At 25.3% G+C, this 10,225-nt stretch overlaps 2 protein-coding genes across 3 annotated transcripts; one reads left to right on the forward strand and one right to left on the reverse strand.

Moving 5' to 3' along the window:
• Positions 1–1,280: 1,280 nt before the first annotated feature.
• Positions 1,281–3,679, reverse strand: LOC122500595 (mortality factor 4-like protein 1). Of its 2 annotated transcripts, none has more exons than XM_043609604.1 (6): positions 3,531–3,679; positions 3,234–3,351; positions 2,734–3,039; positions 2,176–2,391; positions 1,932–2,101; positions 1,281–1,660 (listed from the first exon to the last, which is right to left on the reverse strand). In XM_043609604.1, exons 1-6 carry the CDS (start codon positions 3,556–3,558, stop codon positions 1,482–1,484), a joined length of 1,017 nt encoding a protein of 338 aa, XP_043465539.1. In that variant the 5' UTR covers positions 3,559–3,679; the 3' UTR covers positions 1,281–1,481. The 2 variants fall into 2 exon arrangements, with proteins under 2 accessions (XP_043465539.1, XP_043465538.1); XM_043609603.1 differs by having other exon boundaries at positions 3,504–3,660.
• A 220-nt stretch (positions 3,680–3,899) lies between these two features.
• LOC122500596 (type 1 phosphatidylinositol 4,5-bisphosphate 4-phosphatase) lies at positions 3,900–10,189 on the forward strand. Its single transcript, XM_043609605.1, has 6 exons — positions 3,900–4,158; positions 4,250–4,452; positions 4,890–5,099; positions 5,189–5,329; positions 8,978–9,032; positions 9,139–10,189. Exons 1-6 carry the CDS (start codon positions 4,071–4,073, stop codon positions 9,222–9,224), a joined length of 783 nt encoding a protein of 260 aa, XP_043465540.1. The 5' UTR covers positions 3,900–4,070; the 3' UTR covers positions 9,225–10,189.
• The last annotated feature ends 36 nt before the right edge of the window (positions 10,190–10,225 follow it).

Here is a 10,225-nt window from a genome sequence, read left to right on the forward strand (position 1 = left end):
CAACAATTAGTGCCCTTCTTGTGCGCCCTTATGCGATTTTTACTTAACACTATTTAATTAAATTTGCCTACAAATTGATGGAATTATGAAATACAATCAATAAACTAAAAATAGACGGTTAATTTCGAAAAACAAATTTTGTAACAACATACAAAAAAGGGCGGTAAATTCAAATTTTCAATTTCCAAAATAAATTTTCTATTATATTCTATTTGATCGTAAAGGTCAAAAAATTATTCTATTTATAACTTTCGGTAAAAGTTACATTCCCTTAAAAACTATAGGAAAAATTAAACATTAAAAATACGATACAAATACGAAAAAGAAAATAAAATGCAAATAAATTGACGATTGCAGGACAAAAAATCCAATCCAAAAAAATCCAGACCGAAAAATCTAAGAAAAAAAGTCCAAAGGGTTTAAAGTACAAAAAATCCAAAATAAAAAAGGCCAAAGTAAAAAAATTAAAAATAAATAAAAACGAAAAAATGTTAATGTTAAAATCGCAGGATTTTAATTATTAACATAAATATATAATAAAATTCTTTTCACAAAAATTTCATTATTTACATAAATAGTTCTCCAAAATTCAATGATTTAAAAAAAATTTCCTCAATTCAATGATTTTTAATATCTACTTTTATAATAAAATTTTCCAAAAGAATTCAATTATTTAAAAAATTTAATAATATTCTACGCAAAACTTTAATTATTTTCATAAAATAATAAAAATTTCACAGGAATTCAATTATTTACAAATTTTTTTCATAAATTTCTTCGCAATCATTCAATTATTTTCATAAATAATAAAATTCTTCCCAAAAAATTCAATTATTTTTTCAATTAAATAAAAAAAAATCTTCACAAAAATTCAATTATTTTCATCAATATAAAAAAATTTCAATTATTCTCTATAAAATTTTGAAAACAATTATTCCGATAAATACAATTATTTTTAACAATTTTAATCAAAATCTTCACAGAAATTCAATTATTTTCATAAATAAAAAAAATTTCTAAAAGAAATAAAATTATTTTCAACAATTTTGATAAAATTCTTTACAAGAATTCAATTATTTTTTTTCAATATAATTCCAATATTAAATTACTTGACTAATTTAATTATTTTCGGAAATTTAAATTTTTATATCTCAATATTTTCTATTAAATTTTTAATTTCCTTGGATTTTTTTACCAGGATGAAAAATCCAAAAAGTAAGTCCAAAGTGAAACTATTTTTTTTCCTTTTTTGGATTGTTCTTCTTGTCCGGATACCCAAATTGACAATAATTATTTTTATTAAACATGATAATCGTGCAATGTATGTTCATTGCAAATGTAGATTCCATTGATTTAAATACCAATCACATGATGTCAAAATAATATATGAAATATATGTACAGTTTGTCGCGATCAGAATATATCAAAATTCGTTCAGTAAAGTTTTTCAAAAAAAAAAAGATATGTATATATACAATAATTTAAGACTGAGAATTCTTTCGTTGATATTCCAATGTGGAATCTCGATAGTCTTGTTGGAGGTTAAAAAGGCTGTCTTTGTTCTTTTGCATAAATTGAAGAAAATCGTGAAATCTGAGTGTTAAAAATTGAACACTCCTCTCGTCCATTTCGATATACGAAAGCATACTGCCAAGCTTCACTAAAATTTATAATTGCATTAAAAAATCGATTTTTTAGTCTGAAGTTAAAGCTGTAGAATAAAATTAGTGTCTACCAACTTTATAGAAACAAATTTAGTCGATTTTTTAAATTCTTTTCCAATAATGAAATTTTTTAGTAGATTGTTTACTAAAATTTACTACAATTTTTTTACAATATTTTTAAAAAGCAAATTTTCAATTGGTTTAAATTTAGTAGACACTCTGTTAAAAATAGAGTTATAAAATCAAATTTGAATAGAAATCGCTCACCAAAGAGACGTAACAAATGGAAGGCTCCATACAACTGACTGGGCAAAGCGTCAGGATTTTCTCTTGTTATGTCTTCAAATTGTAACTTTTCCCATTTGTAAAGCAACTGTTGACCGAGGGAAATATTGAAGTATTCTCGGATTCCTTTCGTTACTTCCAACGCACTTTCTCTGTTAACAAAAATAAATGTTAATTTTTCGATTTTTATTTATTTATTTGTCATAAAGAGTATAAATTTACGCACCTGCAAGAATCGTTAACATTATCTTTTTCCTGATATGCGACATAATCGTTTAAAATTTTTTCAACCGTTATTCGCATTGGAAGAATCGGTAACTTTTTCCCCTTAGACAAAGTTTCACTTTCTTCCACAAGTAAAACTTTCAAATCATGAGGTATTAGAATTTTTAATTCAACTTTAGTGAAGAATTCCTCGGATTCACCGGAAGTTTCCAATCGGCTAAAAAAAGGAATTATTATTATTAATTATTATTAACTCTAATAATCGTGGTATTCTTTAATTCTGTCCACATTTGAAGTTAGTCTTTTGTACATTCTTTTGCTTTTCGTTAAGTTTTTATAGATTTTATTGTAATTTTTTTTTTATTTTATAATAAACTCAAAATTTTTATTCTATCATTTTTAAAATCGGTAATTTTATATAAAATAGCAAAAAAAAAAGTTGGCTATTTAAAAATAGAAAAAATAAATAAAAATAAAGTTACTAGTTTTTGCTAGTAATTTAATAATCATAAATATGAAAAAGGGATTAAAATAGTAAATATGTAGTAATTTGTTTTACCCCCTTCGCTTTCTAGGTGCTTCTGATATTGAATCGTGAGATGTGATTGACAGTGATCCTGTGCTATATTTTCCAGAGCGACTAGTTGCTTTTTCCACATTTGCAACCGGTGTACTCGCTCTACTGTCACTGTCCTTTTCCCGACCTCCTTCACTTCGTCGCCCTTGTGTTTTCGTACCGGTCGCACTCTTTCTACTTTTTTGCGAAGATTGCTGATTCGAATGTGCACGCTGTACTTCCCTTTGCTTTTGACAGTTTGCTTCATTGTATTTCAATACTCTGCTTTCCGGTACCCATTCGTCCCAACTTGTAGGCAAAATTTTTCAATTTCAAATTTTAATTTTTTTTCAATTTCAATAAATTTAATTTAAAATTTCAATTTTTCTTCAATTTCAATTAAATAAATTATAACTTTATGTTTACACATAAACTTAGTATTTAGTATACAGTACTTTTACGTAAAACTAATGAATAAAAAATTAAATTTGTTTTGAACTCACTTTTTGTTCCAACCAGCGTAGTGAATTAAATACTTGACTTGTTTTTCTTTTGCGACTTGAGATTTCAAACATTTGGCTTCGTAAATCAATGGGCCGTGAAAACACAATACTTTTTCTCCTTTAAAATAAAATAAGTAAATTTATTACAAACATTAAATATATTAAGAAATAAAACAGACAATTCACTTTAGCGACATTGTTTACACTTTGAAAACATCCTTTGATTTCGGGATGAATCACAATAAAATTGAACCGAATTCATATTCCAACCTGTATTAAACAATCGTCGACTTGTACCTTCTTGAAATTTGTGTTTCGGTGGCATTTTTTATTCTTAAAATGCAGTTTTAATTAAGACTCTGAATAATAAAACATTATTTGACAGCTGCAAGAAGCCTTAATTTTGAGGTTAAGTTACCGGAGAAGCTCCAAATTGGCGGGACTTTTAAACCATTTTTGAACATTCTTCAAAAATTTACAAATAAGAAAATAAATATGCCGCGTTTAGAAAATTTATTAATAATATACTTTGAAAATGTGAAATATTGACAAGAATATTGTTAAAAAGTAATTGTTAATAATAAGAAATTGAATAAAAAGGCCTTTGTTTCGGGCGCACTCTGCCGGGAGAAAATGAAATAACACCCCCGCAATTTTTCGTCGTTTGCTTATCTACAATTAGTAATCAACGAACACTCGACGACAGGTCCCGACGGGCACGGGCTCGCGGTGGTATTTGTCATCATCGTCGGTGTTGTCAAAATTCATTTTAAAAAAAGTCGAGTCTAGATTCGTAGACACTAGACATCGACAGTGGAATTTAGTGATTCGTGAAAAATGGGTGACGGAAAGGAGGGTGAACGTGAGCCCTTAATAAGAACGGGAGGAAATGTTTTTGTTCAACCCTACACAAGCGAAATTACAGGTAAATAAAAGAAAAAATGAGAATGTAAAAATTGTCGATATACAATGTCGACAGTCTTTTAGAGCATATATCATCTGTCATTTTCTCGTAGAGGATATTCAGCCAAATGTAAACGTTCAACCGAACGTAAATACAGTTTCCCCAATTGGACCCGATGAATTACCACCACCTTTCCAATCTGCTAGTCAGGGTGGTTTGCCTATGGTTACCTGCAGGGTTTGTCAAGCCATGATAGACATTTCCGGCAAACGAGAACAGCACGTCGTTAAATGCAATCAATGCAATGAAGCTACTGTACGTTTTTTTTTCTCTAAAATCTTTTTGTTTTCATTCTATATACAAATCACATAGACTTCCATTTTCTCGTTCGCTCTTTTTTTTTATCTATCCATTCTCTCTGACCTGATAAATCTTTTCTAGTCATCTAGAAAAATTTTTTTATCTTAGATACTTTTTAATAAACATCTGTCTTTGCTGCATAATACTCATTCTAAAATGAAAGAATTAAAAGACAATCTTCTTTTAGATTTTCTTTGTTCTCGACGTATAGCTATGACAGCAAAGATATTTTTGTTTTTTGTAATTAGATTGTGATCGAAATTTCGATATACGAGAAAAATTAAATTCCGATTAAAATAAATAATTTAAAGGGAGGTCTAATTTAAATAGCTTTTTTTTCTTATTATTGTTTCCCTTTCTCTTTCTTTTAATAAATTGTTTTTTTCTGATAGCCAATAAGAAACGCACCTCCAGGAAAAAAATACGTACGTTGTCCATGCAATTGTCTCCTAATATGCAAAAGCTCTTCACAGCGAATTGCATGTCCAAGGCCAAATTGCAAACGTATAATTAATCTCGCACCAAGCCCTGTTACACCTCCTGTTCTGTCGATGCCAGGAATGTGCAGAGTTTGTTGTGCTCATTGTCATGATACTTTTTTGGTAAGAAAAATTTAATTTCTTTAGTGACAAAATAAATAAATTCTGAATTCTAATTATTTAATGTTTAATATATTATTTTTTTTCTACAGTTTAATACACTAAACAATGCTCTGGCTCGATGTCCACATTGCCGAAAAGTATCATCAGTTGGTCCAGATTTTGCTCGAGGTCGTGGGATTTTGTTCATTATCCTTGGAATTGTTTGTTTAACAATCGGCGTTGTTGTCACGGTAAGATATTTCAGATCCTTATCATTACTTTTTTAATTTAAAAAAAAAGAGCATTTATTTTCAAAAGTTTCTAAAATTTAAATTTTAAATTCTTATTCTTGGAGAATATTTGGAAAAATAACTTATCTAAATCGGTTATTTAGATATTTATTTTTGTTATAAACAAAATGATGAAACAAGTAGAGCCAACATGAGGAATCATTAGTAAATTCATGATTAATGAAACTTATCATAGTAAAAATTGCCTATTAGATTCTATTGCGTTTGAGTTTTATCTTCCTAACTTTTCATCCTCCTTTTTGTAACCTTAGCAATTCTCAGCAATTTCGTAACTAAAGAAAAGTGCAGCGAAAATTTTTGCATTTACAATCGTACTTCAAAACTACTTAGAAAGTAAATTCTTTAAATTAGAATTTACGGGGGAAAAAAATTGATTGTAGTTTAAAATCCAAAATCACTGAATATTTTTTTATTGTAAATCTAAATGGTCCATATTTTTTGACAGTTTTCAAAGTTTCAATCTCGTTGTCATTATATTCCTATTACAGAATATGTCAGTGATAACTAAATGTGTGCCAGCGGAATATAAATTACTCTCATGAATCATACTATACTCTTCATTGCACAAAGGCATACCACTACTTTATTATGAGATCAATCTTTTTCACTTACGTTGATGTTTTGTATATATATATATATATACAAACAGAGTCTTTTGAAGACTTTAAAAATGTATTTAAGTTGCTTATCAAAGTATATAATGAATTGCGATAAATTTCCTGCATTGTATAATCCAAAACTAAGAATAGATTAGGAAACTTCTTTTCTAATATTGCTTATTCTGCTAATTTAATGTCAGTGACTTCAAGTCCGGATGCATTACTTTTTTATACTTTTATTTGACAGCAACATATCAAATAATTAATTCCCCTAAATGATAATGTTTTTTTCTTTATTTTAAACATTCTTTTATCTAAACTTTTTTATTTTTGTTTATTATATGCTGGCGAAAAAAATGCGCGTTATTTTTCTCTTTTTAACGAATTGTTTCATTTCATTTGTTTATAAACAGTTTAAATGTAATTTGGAATATTATCGAATAATATTGTACCTAATAATATTACAGACCTTGGATTGCAGGACTTTTTCCTACTATTTTCAAAGAAGACGATTTTTTCGACTTATTTTCAAAAAATTCGACTTTTTCGACTTGTCTTCGAAATATTGTAACAAAATACCACTTTTTTGGTATAAAATGCAAATTATTTCGATTTTTATAATCTAATCTTTCAAAAATTATTTAGGAATATTTTTTTAAGATATTTAAGTTTTTGAAGTAATTAAACTATAATAATTTTATGTGACTCGAAAAGAATGACCTTTTTTCCTATATAATAATTTTTGTTTTATAAAATTAAACAGATTTTAAAATTATACTTAAAATTAAAATACTTAAAATTTTGTAAACTTTGATTTAAATAATTGATTTCTTAAAATTATTTCATTAAAATTTTTGAAATTTAAATTTTGAAGAGTTTTAATTTGCAAATTATGAAAATAATTGAATTCTCAAAAAATTTTAAAGAAAATTCTTCAAATGAAAATTAATGAAAATTAGCTTTAAAAAATTGTTATTGAAATATTTTTAAAAAAAGTATTTTTCTTTCGATTTTTTCAACAATGATTTTTTAATTATAATGAAAAAAAATTCAATCCTTTTTAATAATAACAATTGCATATTTCCGAAAATTTAAATAGCTACAAATTATTATTTGTATAAAATGTATAAATTTGATTTTTCAAAAAATTTTAAGAATTATTAAAATTAGAATAGCTGCTTTAAAAAAAACTAAGTCTTTAAAATTATTTTTATCATCAAAATTTAATTATTTTAAAGAAAAGTAAGTTAAAATTTTTAAAAAATCAAATTTATTAGACTTATTTATTAAAGTTTCGGAAGATCACGTATGTTTATATATTTTATTATTAAAATTCTTCAAAAACTTGATTATTTTGAAATATTTTCGAAAAATTCTTTTAAAAAATTGATTTATTTTCAGAAAGTTTTACTGCATTTCAATTATTTAGAAATTTTCTAATTATATAAATTGAAAAATCTATTCTCTTCAATAACTTATTCAAAAATATTTTTGGAAATCTAATTTTAAGAAATTTTTTTATTATAATTTTTCAAAAATCAATTATTATTTTCAATATTTTCGGTTACATATTTTCAATAATTTATGTTAATAACTCACAAAAAACCGATGAACAGCTATTACAGTTATAATTATTATATAATGAATTGAATTTTTGAATTTAAATAATTCAATTGTCAAAGAACTTTAAGAAAATGATTAAAAATTAATATAGATAATTCATAAAGAAAAAAGTTTAGTTAAAAATTCATGAAAATAATTAAGTTTTAGTAGGGTTACAATTGTAATTTTTTAAAATAATTAAATTTCATATTTTCTTAAAATTCTGAACGTTAAAATGAATGAATACTTTTTTTCTATTTAAATATTTTCAAAAATTATTAGAATTAAATAAAAAATTAAAACATTTATGGAAAGTTTTTGCTAAATTAACAAAAAAATGAGAATGTAATTATTTCAAAATTCAGATTTGAACGAAATATAAAAGAAATCGTTGTTCATTTGAACATTTGAATCTTTTGAGATATAATTTCAAAAGATTTGAAATTAAAATTTTAATTCTTGTGAAAAAATACATAACAAGTACCTATTTAAATATTTATTAGACAAAATTGTTCAAGTTTTGAATAATTGAATTTAGAAATCAGAAAATTAAAAAAGAATTTTTTGTTACAACAGTGAATAAAATAAAGGACTTTTTTATTTTAAAAAACAATTCATTTTGCACAATTAAAAAAATATTTTGTTAATATAATAAGACAGCTTCTTGTTTTTAAATTTGAAAAAATATCTTGTTCCCAAAAATTGCTACATAGATAAAGAGAAGAATCTATCACTAAAATGAAATAATTTTTTTAATGAAATATAATTTGCTTAAATTTTTAATTAATTAATTTAATTAATAATTTTTAATCAACTATTATAAAATCTGATTTGTTTCATATTATTTAAAATTCGTATTTTACTTATTGCATAGTGCTATCAATTTGTAGAAATTAGAGAAAATATATCTCTCTTTGAACATGAAAGAAAATTAGAAAGAGATTTGCATAGTATTTAGTATAATTATTCGATTATCAAAATTAACAAGAATTGGATAAGAAAACTACGTTTATTATAAACCGAAAAGAATGCGTTAGACGCAATTTGTATTTCCTTTGAGATACGAACGTAAATGCTCTATTTCGGTATAATTATCAGAAATGAAAAATCAGACATTAAGTATTACAAATTAGAGGAAGTTAATTTGAGATTAATTTCTTAATTTTTAATATAAACGTAATTAATTGTTGTATCCGTATAAATATTAATCCCAATTATGCAAGAATTCTTAATCTACTTGAAAAATTCTCAATGAAAAAAATCTCATTATCAAAAAATTAATTTTCGTGTTATTATCGACGATTATTCGAACTCTTTAATATTTTAATTAATAATTTACGACTGTAATCGTTTGATGCTTCTTTCTACATAATTATCTTTTTTTCAGGTTTCTACGTATAGGTTGGTGAGAGAAAACGGTGGAATATATGTTGCTTATGTTGGTGAGTACAATTCTTGTTGACAAATTTTATTTCAATCTTTTTTTTTTGTTTATTTTTATTAAAATTTGAAATGTATTTCAAATTGAAATTTTTTTTTATTTCTCAGGTGCATTTCTATTGGCTCTTCTCTTCTTGGGCCGAAGTCTTTATTATTGTACCATGAAAATCAGTCTAATAGAAGGACCTATTTAGTCTTCTTGACTCATCTTGCATCTTTTATCGAAAACTATTTTTCAAGGTCAATGTCATGTAATCAGTTTAGATAAGAGACTTACATCAACAAATTTCTCCATCTTGTTTCGTTAAGGACAGAACAAAGCGAACCAGGTGATTACATAGAGGAATGTACGCAAAGAAACTAGAGTAAAATTACTCAATAATTGTCTTCAATCATATATGCGGTTGAACAATTTTTTTTTATCAAAAACGATCATGTTTTATCGTTTGAAAGTTCACTTTGTTCGGTCACTGTAGCGAACGAAGAGTGGACACGTTTCAATTAGTGTAAGAATAGACAATGAACCTATATTTACACCAAAAGAAAAAAAAACAAATTACTAGAATATATACCTTTGTTGGTACAATATACTAGTAGTTATAAAATTATACGACGCAAAAATAATAAAGCGCGTAGTAGTTGACGATTGAGTCTCTCGCAGAATTACAATATTTTCTTTTGTATTTCAATACAAAACGGGTTGACTCGTAAAAAAAATTTAATTTTCTTGTTTTTAAGAAAATTTTTTTTCAATTCTATTTAACGTAATGAAATTTTTTAAATCTTTTTGCATTCCCATCGAAACTTAGTTTTTAATCGTTGTAATCTGATGAATTTTTTGTAATAACGAGTGATTGTAAATTAGCATTAAATTTTACAAAAATTTCTCTTAATACATAATATATTATGTAAATGAAGTGAGATAATTTATATTATTAAATTTGAGGTTGGTCGTCCCTAAGATTTCGAGAGAAAAAAACAAAAATACTCTTCATGAATTGTGACCAAGTTATTAATGGAAGCGAGCATTCACATTAAATAATTTTTATTAGTATATCGCATTGTATGCTAGACACTAGTTCGGAACGCAAGTCTGGTTTTTTTAATCATATTATTATTACCTGTAATTAAAGTCAAATATACTTATTGTAAAAATCAATCTACGACTTTTCAATCTTTCTATTTTTGTTTTAAT

This window comes from Leptopilina heterotoma, unplaced genomic scaffold (genome assembly GCF_015476425.1).
Source record: "Leptopilina heterotoma isolate Lh14 unplaced genomic scaffold, ASM1547642v1 Lhet_19, whole genome shotgun sequence".
NCBI lineage: Eukaryota > Metazoa > Arthropoda > Insecta > Hymenoptera > Figitidae > Leptopilina > Leptopilina heterotoma.